At 39.7% G+C, this 19769-nt stretch overlaps 1 protein-coding gene across 7 annotated transcripts in view; it reads right to left on the reverse strand.

The window, feature by feature from the left end:
* Positions 1-19769, reverse strand: part of inpp4b (inositol polyphosphate-4-phosphatase type II B) — a 311501-nt gene that overhangs the window by 13772 nt on the left and 277960 nt on the right. For all 7 annotated transcript variants that reach the window (XM_049567168.1, XM_049567159.1, XM_049567186.1 and 4 more), the window contains 8 exons: positions 17701-17839; positions 9685-9857; positions 8612-8735; positions 6939-7065; positions 4361-4501; positions 3787-3884; positions 3330-3442; positions 1432-1586 (listed from right to left, as the gene is read on the reverse strand). In XM_049567168.1, coding sequence (XP_049423125.1) covers positions 1432-1586; positions 3330-3442; positions 3787-3884; positions 4361-4501; positions 6939-7065; positions 8612-8735; positions 9685-9857; positions 17701-17839 — 1070 coding nt within the window. The remainder of the gene's footprint in view (positions 1-1431; positions 1587-3329; positions 3443-3786; positions 3885-4360; positions 4502-6938; positions 7066-8611; positions 8736-9684; positions 9858-17700; positions 17840-19769) is intronic.

Raw genomic sequence — 19769 nt, forward strand, 5'->3', positions numbered from 1 at the left:
GACATTTTCGGGGAAATTAACGGGAAAAACACAAAACAAAACAAAACAAAACCCAGTTTTGAGTGGAGGGGGACTTTTAGGTTTCACTTGCTTACTGTGCTTTGCAATGTATTTTTTTTTTTTTTGTTTTTACAACATAATGTTCTTTTTGAAAATAAACTCAGTATTAGAAGAGACAGGAAACTAATCTACTGATGTACATACCACATGTTTATGTGTGTGTAATTTCGCAAAGGTCTAGCAGGCAGGACAGCAGGGGGTAAATGGTCAAATTTCTTTGGTGTTAATTATTTTTTGTCTTGGCTTTGTGTTTGAAGAGGCTGGCCTACAGTGATTTTTGTTTCTGTGTACGGAGTCATCAGGCGTTTTAGGTGTTTGTTTGTGTCCAATGTCCATCACATCAGTTTTATGTATTCACTATATTAACTTATTACCTTATTATGTAACTGTATGATTTAAGATGATCTTATTCCGTTACCAAGCCTATTTTACACCAGTTGATGACCCTCATTAGTTGTAGAGTGTATTGAGTTGTGGTCAGTTGATGTGTGTGTCTCTGGTCATGTAATGTCCCATCCTCTTATTCATCTAACATAGCTGCCATTAGCTGGACTGTGCAGGACATTACCAAAGGCATTTCAGTTTCACTTTAAAAAGTTTTGAAGTCAGAACTTATCAGATTTAGACAGATGCAGATGTAGATGTTTACCCTGCTGGCACACACAAACTTTAAAGGCAGCAGTGTCCCTGCAGCACTGATGGGAACATGCATGGTTGCCTTTGAATGTGTGAGGGGAAGGTGGTGATGGTGGAGGGAACACATGATGATGTTTATACTGGCACATCGAGCGGTGATAAGATGGGAGAAGGTGTAGACAAAATGTCTCTGATGTGTTCAATGGACTCAGCTTTTGCTTAAATAATGTGTTGTGGGTGCAGGTTATTACTGTAAACCAGATGTTCATCGTAACATGTCTGGTTAAGGATTACAGAGTGCAACTGCTAAATCTTTGCCATTATTGGCTAAAGGGTAAGTTCGACCAAATTTTTATCACTTGCCTCTAGTAGTATCTAGCTGTAATGAAGCCATGCAGGGCTATTTCTTTTGTACAAAGTAGTAGTTCAAACATTTTGGAGTAAGGTCTGTGGATTATCCTCAGTAACAGTTGTTGCTGAAGTTGTTAAATGGTTTGCATTGCTTTGAGCAACTACAGCTTTGGCGTGGTGGCATAAATCTCAAAGACAGATCTCTGAGATTTTATCTAAGGAAATAAAACTGAAACTATCTACACTACTACTGAATCAAAGTAGAAAACTGTGCCTTCATGTTATTTGGATCACTGTCTTTTTTAAATGCAGCATGATTGAGGCTGGTTTGAACAATAACCTGCACCCATAAAAGTTTTATACTTTCTTTTATCAGTGTCTTACCTCCGCATACAGTCCAGAGCACGGATGAAGAAATCCTTGCTGAGCTGGTGTTCATCACGTAGGAGAGCACACTGCTCTAATGTGACAGACATGGATGTCCGGTCTTTGGCACTTTTACAGCTGGTAAACCTGATGCCATTTAACCTTCGGCAGATCTGGAGGGAGGTGGAGAAAAACACACACAATGTTTACACGCATCATTAATTCATCATCATCAAACAGTTCATCATCTAACTGTTGCTTCTTTGTCAGTAAAAGTGACTCATCTTGGAAGAATCTTCACCTTGTTTGCACTGTGTGCAGTTTGTTCAAACACTGACTTTAAAGGCAGTTTGGAGTAAAACTGCTCACATATTTTATTACGCAGTGAACTCATACAGTTTACATTTTACTCAAATAATACTGGATAACTTAAATTATGCATTTTTTCTGACACTCTACAGATTATCTGCCTTTACTCATGCTAGCAGCATGACTATATGTAGAGTAGAAAATGTTAGATTGATTGCCGCAAAACTCTGTTGAGACATTCATGATCCCCCCCAGGATGAATTATAACAACTCTGATGATTGTCTAGCTTTTCTTCTAGTGCCATCATCAGGTCAAATTAATATGTTCAAAACTTCAGTTTATACCAAATACCACCCTCAGCTGTCCTATGTGTTTAGTGCTAACATGCTAACATAGGGAACATTATACCACCTCAACATCACCACACAGGTGCTAGCATGACTCTAGACTCTTATGACAACATCTTAGACCCAGTGCAAAGTGATGCACAGCGCAGTGCAACAGTGATATTTTGAGGCAGAGGAGATCCATTTCACCATTGACCAAAACAAACTTGGCGAAAGGAAGAATGGCGAAGTATTTTCCTGGGCAAATTATTCACAAAATAAGACATGCCTACACAGGCGGGTTCACAACCCACTTACACTCTGCTTGTTACAGACACAAGGATGTGTAGATGGGTGAAATAAGAAATAAATAAATAATGAGGAAAATATTACAGTGAGTACATTCTCTAAATGTGAACGTAGCAGAGAGCAGAGCAGAGCTGCTGGCTGCTGCATCAAGAGAGACACGTTGCACATTCATGCACAAGGAGCTGCATAACTTCATAGATTATTTCAGAAGCTAAAAGTTTCCTGTTTCCTCTGTCAAGTTTACAAGTACAGATTTTAGTTTTGCTGCTTGAATGTCCCACAATATTTTCTGCAGTGACATTACTGCTCTTATTGCTTTACTCTGAACAGAAAACCGCACGCTTCTCCAATTTGCTGAATTGGCCGTGTAAACAGCAGTGAACCAGGTAAAGGCTTTTAAAGGAAATGGGAGATGACATTCTGATTGATTGAATTCATGTGTTACCCCAAACACTTATGATTAATAAGGAGACAAAATACAACCCTTTTGCCCTTTGCGCCTTATTTTGCACCCAGATTTTGCACCGTTTAACTGACAAAAGTGCTACTGGACACACCGTAAATGCACTTGTGTCATGCACTTTAGACCATGCGCTATAGATCGTTTAAATGGGGCCCTTAGTCTTGTTTTAACAGATTCTTACAGTAAGTTCTGTGAATCACATGCACTGTAGGAACATGTATAACATTTCACTGACAGATACTGAATATCAGGTGAAAGGTCAGCATCTATACCGTATCTTCTTCCGAAGTCAATCCATCACGTTCAGGCAGTTACAGTTTGTTCGGCTCAACGCTCCCATTAAAGCCCATGAAATATCAACATGTCAAAAAGTTAATACTAGACTGCATCTAAGCGTTAACACATCGCAGTTACCTTGGTTATTCATGACAGAAAGTTTATTTACACGGTTCAGAGAAAACTGCCTTCCTTGACAAGGACAGAAAGTCACAATGGATGCACTGCTCACCGTTCCAGCAATCCATAGTATCTCCACATTCTTTCTCTTCTTTGTAACTACATTCTGGCCCAGGGTTTCAAGTAATTCCTTTATGTCAGTCTGTGTCTGAAAACACGGTAGACCTGTTCATAGAAGACACAAAACACACCGCCCGTCAGTGGTTCTTTTATTTGTTTCGTTCTAATGAAAATAAAAGTTTAAGGCCAGGTTGTGTGTTAACACACAAAAGAAATAAACCTTTACTTCATCCTTCTCACACTTCGTTTTAGATGATTAAATTACAAGACCAACTTTCTAACTGATAAAGTGGTAATGTATTGCTGCGATGTGGTAAACTCATAAGATAGTCAATGCATATTAAAACAATTTAACAATTTAATTTACAATTTAATTTTTACCTGCAACACAAGTCCCACTATTTTTTCAAAGATTTACAAAGATAAAGAAAAGAAAATTGCGTACTTACATTCTAGTGGCACCTTTTCACTTAATGATTTGTAATAGGCTTCTAACATCTCAAAGTTCCTCTGGTTTATTCTTTCTTGTAGAGAGATATCGCCAAACCTGTGAGGATGACGGAGAGGGTAAGGGCAGTGATGTTCGAGCATCACCAAGACACTCCAAAAAACTTTTTAACAGTTGACACTTTATCATAATGGCGAACAGTGAATGCTGCGCTCAGTTGAAAGAAAAGGTGACAGAACATTAAAATAGTTTAGAGAAATCCTGAAACATTTTCAACCAGTTAACATAAGCAAATGTGTAGTTACATGTCAAACTCGTTCTTTGCCTATGAAGTAAAGTGACTACACCATTGCAGTTTTGAATGCCTCCTGCACAGATGGATTACTTTAATTCAATGTCTGTATGTAGATGCACTTTGCAAGAATGAAAAACAAAGAATAAGCCATGCATGACTCCAGTTCTTTGTGTGGTTATGATACGTTTAAGACTACACTGGCCTTGGTTAACAAGTTCCCTCAAAGAGTGCTTGTCCTTAAGTGCATTAGATGAAAGTGAACAAAGACTGTCAGCGGTACCTCTCTGCTATAGTTTGCTGTTCATTGATGCCCACGTTAAACAGCACCGGGAATACTCGTAGAGGCTTGCCCTCCTTGATCTCCTCTGGCAAGGTCTGGAAAACCAGTCGTGGTAATGGCACTTCTACAGTGAAGTGGTCTCTGAAAGCAGGGAGAGAGAAAAAAAAGAAAAGGAAGGTAAAAGAGAAACATGATTCAGAAATTCAATATGTTTTGCAATGCTGTAGAATCTGATATGTTTGGGAAGTTGTACAATTTGACACCTAAGACAGGCTTGAGCAAGCTGTATAAAGAGAGACTGATTGTGTGTATGCATGAGAGAAAGTGAGTGTAAGTGTGTAAAACAGATTGCCTTACAGATTGACACAGAGGGGGGTGGTGCAAGAGGAGTGTATCGTTTTATCACACTTGGCATAATGTCCACAGTGACCAGCTTGAGGAAACTGGCTTGACCTTACTGCGGCAAGCTTACTACAAGTGAACTATGGTTTTAGTGGAGTAGGGGGAGGGTATTCAAACTGCGGAGGCATGACAGCACAGTTGTGACTCCTGAAAAAAATATTTAGCTCATGTGGACAAAAGTTCACCAAGATTCAAAATTCAGAGCGACTTGCTCATTACCGGCTGTACAGTACAACAGTGCTCCTTGGTGTGTTATCACAAAGCATTTTCCCCATTTTGTAGGTCACTTGGGACTTTGTTTGGCCCAAACAGCTCTTACCTTAATGCCCCTTAGGACCGAGCCTTGCTATAATTTTTGGACAAACAAACACACCCATTGTAGCAGGAATTGGCCCCCGAAGCACCAGATAAATCACAAATACCTATAATAATTATGGTCAGAGAGCAGATAATAAATACTCTGTAACAAGACAATAACTGAACCCATGCCCTAGGGTCCGGAACTTAATTCACTGGCTGAATTTCGAGAAAGAAAGCACAAAAAGCAGAGCAGACAACCACTTTTGATCTTAGTAGTCAATATCACTACCAGCACTTTTACAGCAACTAATAATTGGAACTGTTCAATACTCACTATTTTTCTCAGTATGCTGAATATGACACACTGTAAACAATAATGTCCTTGTCTTTTTTAAATTACTGTTCACACACTCCTGTGACTCCTTAAGAAGAGTCACATGAAGTTCACCTTAACACCTCTGCATTCTCATAGTGTGGTTAATATTTGATCTGAAACTCGTGAAAACACTCAGCTGTAGGAATAATGAAGGAGGTTTATGTTAGTGTGAAAGTCCGGACATGGAGAGGGAGGTTTCATGAGGTTAGCACAGTAAACAGATTCTTGTCAAAGAGGAAATGACTGGCTATAATTAGCTTATGTTAGAGTGAAACATTTGTACAGTAAAGCTCAAGTAAACGGAGACTGTGCGGAAACAGTTCTACTCTGAGACTGTGATTACATTCCTCTAAATTCAGATTCTGTAATATATGTTGTGAAGACTTTGAAGGAATTTAAGAAAATGTATTAAGTTCAAACTGTGGCAAAATATGGATGCCTTACACACATTTACAACCCAGAAGTATATAAGATCCATACAAATGATCCATACATACACCACAGTTTCACAATGGAAGCCCAACATTAGTGTCACCAACTCAGTACCTGACCAAATGTCTACTCTTCTGTTCCTAACGTTTGGCCTGCATAGTCAGTAAACATTATGATGTCAATGAAGTTGACCTTTTGGAAATAAAATGTCTCCACTTCATAATTGTATCCTATTATTCATTTGTGTGGAATGTTGTCATAATTAGTGTATGAATTCTTAGGTTATAGCCAAAAACATGCTTTGTGAGGTCACAGTGACCTTTGACCTACAAAATCTTATCAGTTCATCATCTACATATACTCCTACCAATAAATAAATAATAAATAAATAAAAATAATTTTAAAACAATAAAGAAAATAAAATTAAAATAATAATAATAATGCATTTTAGTTATAGCCGGCATTCAAAGCACTCAAGGACACTTTACAAGACACAGATAAAAAAAAGCGGCAACGTATCCATAGATCATAACATCAAGCAATTCTGTAATATACAATAAAAGTTAATAAAATGACCTGACAAAAACTCATCATCATCATCATAAAGTCATCATCAGTGCAGGTCTCCATGTGAGTTGGATTGCAGAAAAGGATCTAAGAGTACAGGCCGGTGTGTAGATATGAAGGAGTTCAGAGATTCAGAGTTCAGTGTATGTGTAAAGTTGAGTAAATTCCCTCTGGGTGTTCTTAAGCTATCATGTTTGTGAGGATGGGACGTATATATGTATGGACAGACAACCTGATTACATAACTCCTCCGGCCATAACGGTTGTCGTTGTGGAGGCATACAAACTATAAGACCTGTAAAATAAAGCATTACTCTCAAGTCTTACAATGATGTTTGTAATATTAATGCTCGTTGAGAGACTTACAATTGAGTTATCTGCACTTGTTCCTCACAGTGTACTGACCTGCTGACATTAGTAGATACCATCATCTTATACAGAGACTAACTGAATGTTACATTCAAGCAAAGAAAAGCAAACAGAGAAGGAGATGATGACTCACCGTCGGCCACACACTAAAGGCTGGAGGTCACTGAGGTCGTCTGTCTTGGCCTCTGTAATCTGGAACACGACTCTTTGCAGGTCTGAGATTCCAACCTCCATGTCCTCCAGCATGCCGATCTCCTCACCTTTAACAGTTCAATAAAATTTAATTAGTACCGATTCAATTATTGCTCATCACACATTTTTTTAGTTAATTAAAACAAAGGTGAGTTCAGCTGAATTTTTAAAATGCCAGAGGGCTAAACCTGGATTATGAATTTAATTAAGAGCCTGCCCATGTTCTATTCTGCAGAGGGATTACTTTCATCATAAAGAGGGTTAAGGCGAGACATGGCAGGCAAAAACATCTATTTTTTATGCAGAGGTAAATTTTGAGATTTTGGGCTAGTTTACTCCTTGAATATGTATTCTTTCAAACTGCTGTAAATAAAACATTCAAATTAAACATTTACATGTTTATTTTATTACATGTTGTCTACTTGCGGCAGTAAGTTTCTCCCAAATTTACCAAACAGTTAATATGTTTATTAGTTGGGTTACTACAGTTGTCATGTTATTAAATGACCAATTTTCATGAGCTTGAAATATGCTATATTATTACTTAAGGTCTGAACATTTATTCTGTTTGTGAGCAATAGAAATGTGTTAAATTCCCCTACGTAAATCTTTGAATGCTGTTTTCTCAAAATTAGTTTTTTGTCATACTCCAAGTCGAACATCTCAGCCTCTGTAGCACCTGTGTACACCAAACTTTCCAGTTATACACCTAGCTATATTCTGAAGATATTTACAGAGGGATTTGTTAATAAATCATTCCTAGCCTGATTTATGTGACATTTTATTCCCAAAAATATGGCGAAAATCGATTTTTTTTAAGGCTATGGACAGTATATTTTGAATTTCTACGTAATAAAAGCAGATATCCTTAAATCCCTCTGTATTTTTTTTTCTCATCTTATATGTAAACAAAATGAAAAAATAATTTTACACCTGGCTTTATCAGATGTTCAGATTTATCTTCTTAAAATATATGCAAGTTAGCACATATTTAATGAGACAATGCCTAATTTGCATAATTAAACATTACAATTTTAAAAACTTGTAATACATTTTTTTTCATACTGTTGTAAGTAATCAACTGAGGAAGATTCATGATGATATCTATTATTTTAAAATTTTACCCTATTCACCTGTAGTGTCTCATCATAAAATGGGTGAAGGCGTGAGCTGTCTTTCAGCTGCTTATTTTAATGACCCACCCACTTCACTTCCTTGAGAGCTGCACCGGGAGTTTTGACAAACCAGAGTGAATGAGAACTTTGATCTGAGTGGAGCAGGTAACTAGAAGAAAGGAAACTACAAGGAACTGATCTGATAAGAATCCATCAATGGCACTCTGGTCAACCCTCACCTGAAACACGTATAAGTATAAAGAAGATATAAAAGTGCCTGTAGTAAAAAGCAAAAAAAAAAAAAAAAAAAAAAGCAGTGAGTCATCACTTTGCACTTTGCTTTGTACATGTTATGATTCGTTACAGCTTCACATTCACTCAACATGTTAACCATTCTTTTATGATTGTCCTGTCTAGAAAGCCAATAAAAGTGAACAGCTGTGTTCAGTGGAGGTTTTGAGGTTGCCAGTCCTGGTTTTAATCTTAAGAATTGACTCACTGTAGGTGCTGAGCAGACTCTCAAACTGGGCCACCAGGCCAACCAGGTGGAGCTGCCTCAGGAAGCCTTGGTCCTGCATTCCTGCGTACAGCCTCATGACAAAACCACAGGCTAAGGCTGCCAGCTGTGAGAAAAAACACACACACGTACACACACGCGTTTAAGCCGACTCTCCTTCAGGTTGTCCTTGGCCCAAACAGCAGTCACAAACTGTATGCACATAAAATGGTAAGCAAAGAATGTGGTAAATGGTTGATAGGTTTGTATAGAGCCTTTCTAGTCTTCCGAACACCAAAATTGCTTTTACACTTCTTGTCACAATCACGTACGTTGTCATACACTGGTGGCCGTGGCTACATTAGAAGATGCCACCTGCTACTCAGTTAAACATTCACTTGTACTCACATACCAATTGGCCAGCATCAGGAGCAATTTGGGGTTCAGTATCTTGCCTAAAGATACTTTCACATGCGGACTGGAGGAGCTGGGGATCAAATCACTGATCATTTGAATAGTGGACAATGGAAACTACAGCTGTAGCCTCACAGCTGAATTAATACATCAACGTCTGAGTTGTAATTCTCTTATGATAAAGAAAGTTGTCACTGCATTGGTAGTAGTTTGTTTTAAGCTTGTTGAAGTAGGTAATGTAGGATTAAGTCTTGATACACAACCTGTCAAATGAATGGAACCTGTTGGAGTAAACTTGACAGCTTACATCTGACTGTATGTGAACATTAAATGACGTGTGAGGAACAGTTTTAATGTTGTTTAAACAAGCCAGGCACGAGATTGGACTTTGAGCTGCACTTTGGACCACTAAGGACAGACAGTTCGATGATAAACTGTTTTACAGTCCAACTGACTGAAATTAAAAAGTCCAGGTTACTTTGACATTTGAATTTACAAAGTGAGAGATTGTCAGTGACTGGTTTTGTAAACATAAGTGGAAAACAATCAAACATTTACTAGGGGTGTCTTGCAAAGAAAAACCTCCAGCTCAGATAACCTAAGACAGGTAAACTGCTGAGGACTTCTGAAGAATTGTTTATTATCTCGGTGTGGCTACCTACTGCCTGACTGAAGACCACGTCTCGCCTCTGTTGGAGGAGGAAGCCCTGTGGAATGCTGCAGGCTGCCTCCTGCAGGAGCACAAAGGTCATGGCTCTCTTTGCCTTCTCCACCACCTCCATCACACACTCAGTTAACCTGGTCACCAGAGGACGCAGCTGCTCCCTCCAGTCGCCTGCAGAGAAGGAGGGAATAAAAAGGGGAGGAGGTGCAGACATAGATGGAATGACAGTTATGATGTGGTTGTAGATTACAATATGTCTTAACGCCTGTGTTCACAGCCAGAAACAACATAGAGTTTATCTGCAAGGTGAAACCGGTTCAGCCATTCATGTTTCTTAGCAAGTGGGGAGGATATACCAGAAAGGGAAACTTAAAACAACACACACATATTTCAAGCTGTTTATAGGAAACAGGCCAGCTGTGAACTAAAGGAACCCACATAAAAAAACGGAACACAAAAAACATGTATGCACACGATGGGCATAAAGTTATAAGCACATGGTCTCAATATTTTTGTTATTTTTAGGCAAAGTGTATAATGGCAAATAATTGGCCAATGCATGTATCTTTCATATCAGTAAATGTATTTATTTTACTTTCAGTGCTAGTGTTTCCTCAGGGCAACACTTTGGCTCTTTCAAAATCACGCAAGTGCAACAACAAGCACAGAGTTGTCGGTCAGGGGCTGTACGGGTGTCTCCAAGCACACCTGCTATTTTGGTTCATGCATATGCCCAGCTGTGTAAAGTGTAAAGGGGCTGGCTGAATTAAAAATATGGATCATAGGGTGTGGTGATAATTATAAATATCAAGAATAAATAAACTTTGAGCCAGTCACATCACTGGTCTCACAGCTCTGCAACAGCTGTGCCAATCAGCAAAGTATGAAAACATTAACTCTACACTCCTCCAGGAAATTATATTGTTGTTTGGATAGTGGCATGACGTGAACACACAGCACCACAAATCTGCAACCAAAGGCATATGGTGAGCAGTTTTTTTGTTGACGCCATTTACATGATCGCATCAATCCGACACTATTTCAGTCATAATTCTACACCACATTATGTCCTAAATAATCACATCATATCATAATTGATGTGACACACCAGCATTTGCACCATAATACAAATCAAGAATAAAACTTCAAACACCATGTTTGTTTAAAAAAAAAAAAAGTTGGGATGGAGGCAATGATGAACATAATTAATGATCATAATTAAAGTAATCTGATGTCTCCCGAATAAACACAGAAACTAAGTAGTTCTTATGAACCACTCTGATGTGTGTGTACAGGTGTGTGTGGTTGTTTTTAACAGCCTGGTGTTGTTTGCATGTAATTTAATCAAGGTAAACACAGTGTAATGGCACCACGCTGTGGCGCAGCACTTCTCAAATCAAAGGCGGAGGATTTATCAACATATCTGTCCTGATGCCTTCAGACAGCTGCATGAACTGAGAAGGGCAGTACGCAGCTGTGTACAACAGATACTGTAAGAATGATCAGATCATTTATAGATCAATGCAGACTGCTTTAATTATATTAAACCTTTTTTTTTAATTTTTATTCTTTTTTATTAAGGCAGTTGGGACAGAAAATAATCAGAAACAGCAATATTTAAACAAATGCATATACTCCCCTTCTTTGGGACAAGAAAGGGTTACCTTCTGCCACATTGTGAAAAGGCAACAAAAGGATATTCCTAACAGTATATTAACAGCCATTATGCCATAATGTGAGTAAAACAAATACATGTGGCCATACAGTAGCCCCTCCATTAAACCTTATTTTAATGAAAATTCAAACACATCTATTGAATTTAAACAGTTTGTTTTCATTTTCATCATCATTAGGTTATTGCTGTGCCTTTGCCCCGAGTATTTCCGACAAATCTGACAAAGCCATCACATAGCCAGAGGGAAGTCTAAAAGCCAAACTGAGTACTGCTTGTGCTGGTCATTGCTGTACAAGAAAAACATGGCCCCTTAAATTTATTGCCCAAATGCCGGACAGCCACCTCACACTGTACTGTAGGTCATTGAAGACATGGTGAAATTGCCTCTTTACTTCTTTCGTGTGGTGTAATTTCTGCTGGAACAAGACATTACAGTGAGACATAACAGAGAGAGACACTGTAAAGTGAAAGTCAATGGCTGTACTCCATTTGACAGTGACGGTGTGCCAACTGTTTGGTTGGTGCAAAGCTGGCCTGGCTGGTCGCAGGGGCAGCAGGCTGAGCAAGGTATTCCAGACGTCCCTCTTCTCTGCAACGCTTTCCAGCTCCTCCTGGAGCACCACAAGGCATTCGCAAGCCAGACCAGATATGTAATCCCTCCAGCGTATTCTGGGTCTGCCCCGGGGGCTCCTGCCAGTGGGACACACCAGGAACACCTCTAACGGGAGGTGCCCAGGAGGCATCCTGATCAGATGCCCAAACCACCTCAACTGACCCCTTTCAATGCAAAGCAGCAGTGACTCTACTCCTAGTTCCCTCCAGATGTCCAAGCTCCTTATCCTATCTCTAACATATCTATCTCTCTTGTAATCAGGGTGGCACGGTGATGAAGTGGTTAGCATTGTTGCCTCACAGCAACTGGGTTCCTGGTTCGGTGGGGGAGCTCGAACCTCATGGTGGGGAAGCCCCTCTGGGCCCCTCTGTGTGGACTTGGAACGCATGTTCTTCCTGTGGGTTTTCTCTGGGTTCTCCGGGTTCCTTCCACAATACAAAGACATGCAGGTTAATTGTTGACTCTAAACTGGCTGTAGGCTTCAGCACCCCCGCGACCCGTAACAGCATAGGCGGTTACGGAAAATGAATGAATGATTGAATATCTTGGAATCAGATTACAAGTAGCTGAGTTAGTTGGGTACGGTTGAGTTAATTAGTTGAGCCTGACAACTGCAGAAGTACCCCGTAAAGTACAAATACAACTGTTTGGAAATCCCAGGTATGCACTGTGTACTACTGTACATGCACATTGTCATGATACATTGATTTGATATTAAGGTAAGATTTATAAACTCTTACAGCTGTGATTAGCTCCTCGGTTTCCTTTGTGTATTCCACTGTGAGACAATACTGTATATCAAGAGCACACTCAAAGATGAAATGGATTCAGTATGCATACAAACTTCTTTGAGTATACTTAATTTTGTCACAGTGCATACTCAAAACCTGCTTAGAAACAGTGTGTAGGAATTGGGACACAGCTATAGCATGATTTCATGGTGACTTATACACATTTCCTCCATCCAAAACAAGTTTCTGATGATCTCCTCTGCAGCCAACAGGGGGCAGTGTTGCTTAAGCAATGTGTCCAACTAGTTTTCCCTTTATGCATTCTGTTAAACTTCAGCATATTGAAAAGTTCTTGGGGGTAAGTGGGGATCAGTGTAGACAGGCACACACACACACAAAAACAGACACTCACAAGCACATTTGGATACCACCAATAATGTATGGCACATCAGCCTTGCCCTTGTCAGAAAAATCATGGCTTATCTCATTCTGCAAATATCGCCTCCGCACAGAGAAGGAGGAAACAGAACTCCAGCTGTCATCTCTCCGCCAGCCCACCTGTCCAAACATCAAAACCCCCACAACGCCTTGTCATCAAAAGCCCGGGCTTCACCGGTCTCCGCTATAGGAGATAAAGCCTCTCTCATTATTCTGTCCGTGTTTGTATTTAGACAAGCAGATGACCACTTGCTCTGAGCCTGTTCAGCGTCTTAATAAAGGTGCTCGGGGAGGTTGAGCTTCCCTTTCAGACTGAACACCGGGCAGGTGGCCTTGTTCCTACCTGCCAGCACACTCGGGAAGATAGACACATGCAGGCATACAGGCACGCACAGCCACAAAATGATACAAATGCACCAACACTTGCACAAATGCACACACAGACACAAACACACACACACGCACAGAGCCTCTCCTTGTCGCCTGGTCAGACTAATGCCGCCGCTCTGCGTGCCAGTTGGCAGTCGTAACAGGCTGGGTACTTGTCTGGACACAAGCTTGAGGCAGGATTTCATTGGACGTAAGGGAAGACTGGGCAGCTTGCGGTCAACAGTGAATGGCTCTGCATATCAAATATTGCTTTCATCCACTTCTCTGGCAACGGTTTAAGTTTCTCTTTTGCTAATGCTTAAACAACAGGGAGCCTCTAAATTGGACCAGAGTCTTGCCTCACTCAGGCTGTAGATATACTGAAAAACATTGGCTATTCAGTGCTTTTTCCCTCGCAGTGAAATGTATTTGTTTTTGTTTATTATTATAAATTTTGGCAAAAACAGCTCTCCTTAAGATAAAACTAGCTACTGTTTTGGGACAGGAACAGGAGTGGAATATCTCTGGCAAGTCACGACACAATATGATCAGCATGTGCTGCAAACTATAATGATGGACAATTCTGCAGTATACTACATACCTATGATGCATCACAGTATCTTTGTAACTGAGGAGGAAAAGCAACCTCCAAAATTGGAAGATACATTTTCATAAAACCAATCAATTTCATACAGAATCTATTTACTATATTTAAAAAGCTCTTCAAGTTTTGTATTTCTGTGGTTTAGACTTTAACAGACCGAGGAGATCAAACAGTTGACGTCTGAATCATCTCTCAGCGTGAACTTTTCTCACACACCAGGCTGTCTGCAGATATCGAAGAGCTTCATTTAATTGCTGTAATTAACACACACAAAGACAATTAATACAGATAGACGGACCAATCATGCACAAACACCTTGTTGTGCCACCCGTTGGTGCCGCTGTAGGATATTTTATTCTGCATATGTTAGACGTGAGCTCCCAAGAGGTGTTTGGATTACTCTCTGCAGGTAAGAATGAAGGGAGCAAAGTTTATCTAGAGCAGTGGTTCCCAACTGGACCAGCCAGAGGGTCCAGATTTCTCCTTAGTCATTAGTTCAAGGTCCACACAGCTTTGTATGTTAAACTTCATACTTGTGTTTGGCCATGTTGTTGAGCTAGTTTGCCGTCTCTATCAAGTAGCTGTCTGTTAGGGTGTTTTCACATATAGTCCTTTTTAAACAAACCGAACTCAGTCCCCTGAAAGTGGACCAACAAAAAAGGGTCTCCGTTCTTTTTGTGATGACATTGTCAGTTAATCTGAAGAAGGACTCCCTTGTCTTTATGGTCAGCTTCAGCTCTGACGGGGCCTCAGTCCTCTTCCTGGTCACCTATATGTATAATATACAGTACAGGCCAAAAGTTTGGACACACCTTCTCATTCAATGCATTTTCTTTATTTTCATGACTATTTACATTGTAGATTCTCACTGAAGGCATCAAAACTATGAATGAACACATGTGGAGTTATGTACTTAACAAAAAAGGTGAAATAACTGAAAACATGTTTTATATTCTAGTTTCTTCAAAATAGCCACCCTTTGCTCTGATTACTGCTTTGCACACTCTTGGCATTCTCTCCATGAGCTTCAAGAGGTAGTCACCTGAAATGGTTTTCCAACAGTCTTAAAGGAGTTCCCAGAGGTGTTTAGCACTTGTTGGCCCCTTTGCCTTCACTCTGCGGTCCAGCTCACCCCAAACCATCTCGATTGGGTTCAGGTCCGGTGACTGTGGAGGCCAGGTCATCTGCCGCAGCACTCCATCACTCTCCTTCTTGGTCAAATAGCCCTTACACAGCCTGGAGGTGTGTTTGGGGTCATTGTCCTGTTGAAAAATAAATGATCGTCCAACTAAACACAAACCGGATGGGATGGCATGTCGCTGCAGGATGCTGTGGTAGCCATGCTGGTTCAGTGTGCCTTCAATTTTGAATAAATCCCCAACAGTGTCACCAGCAAAACACCCCCACACCATCACACCTCCTCCTCCTCCATGCTTCACAGTGGGAACCAGGCATGTGGAATCCATCCGTTCACCTTTTCTGCGTCTCACAAAGACACGGCGGTTGGAACCAAAGATCTCAAATTTGGACTCATCAGACCAAAGCACAGATTTCCACTGGTCTAATGTCCATTCTTTGTGTTTCTTGGCCCAAACAAATCTCTTCTGCTTGTTGCCTCTCCTTAGCAGTGGTTTCCTAGCAGCTATTTGACCATGAAGGCCTGATTCGCGCAGTCTCCTCTTAACAGTTGTTCTAGAGATGGGTCTGCTGCTAGAACTCTGTGTGGCATTCATCTGGTCTCTGATCTGAGCTGCTGTTAACTTGCCATTTCTGAGGCTGGTGACTCGGATGAACTTATCCTCAGAAGCAGAGGTGACTCTTGGTCTTCCTTTCCTGGGTCGGTCCTCATGTGTGCCAGTTTCGTTGTAGCACTTGATGGTTTTTGCGACTCCACTTGGGGACACGTTTAAAGTTTTTGCAATTTTCCGGACTGACTGACCTTCATTTCTTAAAGTAATGATGGCCACTCGTTTTTCTTTAGTTAGCTGATTGGTTCTTGCCATAATATGAATTTTAACAGTTGTCCAATAGGGCTGTCGGCTGTGTATTAACCTGACTTCTGCACAACACAACTGATGGTCCCAACCCCATTGATAAAGCAAGAAATTCCACTAATTAACCCTGATAAGGCACACCTGTGAAGTGGAAACCATTTCAGGTGACTACCTCTTGAAGCCCATCGAGAGAATGCCAAGAGTGTGCAAAGCAGTAATCAGAGCAAAGGGTGGCTATTTTGAAGAAACTAGAATATAAAACATGTTTTCAGTTATTTCACCTCTTTTTGTTAAGTACATAACTCCACGTGTTCATTCATAGTTTTGATGCTTTCAGTGAGAATCTACAATGTAAATAGTCATGAAAATAAAGAAAACGCATTGAATGAGAAGGTGTGTCCAAACTTTTGGCCTGTACTGTATATAGACGTAGTTTTGTTTCTGCTTTGACGTGGCACTGCAGTGCAGTTACAGTATGAACCCCCTCGCTTTCAGATGAACTTCAAAGTTTCTGTGTGCTTTAGACTATTGCCGTTTGATGTATTCTACATTCCACATCTGAAGACGTGCAGTTTCTTCTGTGGACCAAATTACTCCTCGTCCTGCGTCCCTGTAAGCGTTGCAGGCCAGCGTGGTTTCGTCTGTTTTTTCAGGCATCCCAGTACAACAACATGTGATCTAGAGGGCTACATACAATGGCAAAGAGAACCTGGAGAGCTTTGTGTTCACAAGACACAGGTTAAGTGAACCACACCGCGGACTTGAAGTGGACCAAACTCTGAGTATGGTTCGCTTCAGAGGGGTCTAAATTGTCTTGGAGAGTCACTGCTCTGAGTCTGCTTAGAGGGCTGAAAAGGACCAAGTGTGAAAACACCCCTAGTCACTCACTCTACAACAGGAAATGGCACTTCAAAATAAAAGGTCTGTGCCAGAGATTCACTGTACTAAAAAAATATAGTGTATTTTACAAATCTGACACGTTTGCCAGGCACTTGTGGTCCATTCTGAATTGACCTGCAACCCAATTTTGGACCACGACCCTCCAGTGGGGAACCACTAAATGGAAAGTTTAAATTTAGTACATGTGATTCATGATAAGCATTGAGTTGACTTTGGGTTCTGATTCTGCTGCTGGAGAAATTCACCAAAACCGGCCTCTGCAGTCAGCCTCAAGTGGCCGTTCAAAGAACTGCAGTTTTTGGCATTTCAGTGTTGGCTTCATTTGTCAGCCCCGGAGGTCGCGGCTATTCAAAGACGCAGCATGTGTCCCGACCCTTTCTAGTCTACAACAAATAACAGTACATCACTGCTTAATTTAAAACAGGAAAAGTGGTTTAGAAAGTGCAGGAATGAATAGACCTCCATTACAATAAAATACAACCTTCATGTTTCTAGGCTACAATCAACTAATGTTTTTCAATACTAACCAGCCAACATCAGATAACAAGACTTAATAGTAGAACAGGGTTTCCAGTGTTGGTCTGTTGTGTGCCAATGTGCAAAATTACACCCATTCACAGCATAAACATAGCCACATTTAATAGATGTTTCACTGATTGATGACTGCGCTTCACAAACATAGTTATTTACCGGGGTTGTGTGAGGTGATGACATCAGCGAGCTGCTGCTCGGGGACCGGCTCCTGCTTGCTGTTGTCTTCCTCCTGGAGTTTATCCACCATGGCGATTACACAGTTGAGACATTTGGCCACGTTGGCCCACACCCTGTCCTAAAAGAGCCGAACATACAATCAGCGGTCAGATCAGCCTCACTGATGCGATCTCTCCTTCTCACTCTGTTTGAGATTGTGAAATTAAAGGAAACTAAAACATATATAAAAAAACCCTGAAACTGTTAAAACAGCTGAAATCATAAAAATAACTTCAATATGTCTAAAAAAAAGAAGGTGTTTCCATTTACAATTTAAACTGGCTGTGTGTCCAAAAGGTCAAAAGGAAATAGCTGTCTGGCTATTCTGAGATTACTCTCAAAGTGTTTCAATTGTTTCCAGCTTTCTCTTGTTTTTCCTGAACTCCAACTGCTAACGGACGAATACATGCTTTCACTTTTGTGTGCGTGTGTGACAATCCAAACGTGTGTGTGTTGTAAAATGTGGTGTGTATTTTTGTGCTTCAAAAATATGGTTTGAACATCATATAACGGTGAGGAATATTTTGAGCGATAATTAGGCATTGGTGTGCAGAATTCATGACAAACTCCTGCTGTCAGTGAGGCAGATGCCGTCCTCACATGCAAACAAACCATACACACTTCAGTGAAAACAAGCAGCATGACTTAAGATTCAGTGACAAGGATACAACAAAATAATATTCTGCAGTCAGTTTGTTATGATGAAATGTTGAAAGTCCTTTGAAAACACCCTCTCATTAAAAAAAGAGTAATGTTAAGCATGAAATCCAACTGGGCAAGTAACTGAAATTAGTTACCATAATAGTGATTTGTCCGTAATACAGTAATAGTTTATCTCCCTGTGTGTGCTCCACCATGTTGGCCAGCGTCAATGAAAAAATGACAGGTTGTCAGCTTGTACATAAAAATAAATAAAACTCTAACAAGTCACAACTTTAAAAGATTTCTTAATAACTTGGAAAAGTTGTCACATTTGAAAGCAGTGGCAGATTCATCTAGAATGTCAAAGAGGAGAAAATATCTGGGCATCATCTATAGAAAACACTTACTTTACTTTTTCAATAACTCCTATACTACCACTGAGAACTTTTTTTAAAACAATTTACTCAAAATTATCTGAATTCATATGGCAAGGTAAACCTGCAAGAATAAACAAATCAATTTTACAACTACAAAAAGAAAACAGAGGATTTAATTTACCAGATTTAGAAAAATACTACTTAGCATCACAAAGTTTCTATATATATCACATAGTGGCAAATTCTTCAGAACAACCTTGGAATCAAGTAGAAAATGCACAGTTAACCCCCAGTAACTTATTTCTTAAATTATTTGCCAAAAATGAAAAAACTACAAAAAATACAATTAAAATTTGGTAAACCATAAAGGTCGCTCTGAACGAATCCATTTCAATAGCATCTAGTACCAAATTGTGGGATAACAAATTTTTAACTATTAATAATGAACCAATCAGATGGACAAAGTGGGAAGAGAATGGGATACGCTGCATCAAAGACCTCATGGGAGACAATAAAATATTAAAATTTGACCAACTAATAACCAAATACAATTTAACTAAGAAAGAATACTCCAAATACATTCAAATTACGCATTTCATTGATAAAACTTTTGATTTAAATAATTTAAATTTATGTAGTAGAACAGATAATATTTTATTCACTTCTGAAAGTTGCTCAAAACTTACCCATAAAATGTATAAAGAATTACAAAAATCAAACAACTCAGAAATCACATTAAAGAAGATCATAAGTGCTTGGGAAAAGGATCTAGGTTAGTATCTGACAAACGAATGGCTCGAATCATGGAAAACTACACAAGACATAACAAATAACAAAAATCTACGCCTTATTCAATACAAAATCATGATGAGAGTATATTACACACGAGACAGAATAAATAAATTTAATAAAAAGATATCAAGTAACTGTATAAAATGTAAAATAAAGGAGGATTCCATATTTCATGCCTTTTGGGAATGCAATAAAATT

This window comes from Epinephelus fuscoguttatus, linkage group LG3 (assembly GCF_011397635.1).
Source record: "Epinephelus fuscoguttatus linkage group LG3, E.fuscoguttatus.final_Chr_v1".
In the NCBI taxonomy this organism is placed as follows: Eukaryota; Metazoa; Chordata; class Actinopteri; order Perciformes; family Serranidae; genus Epinephelus; species Epinephelus fuscoguttatus.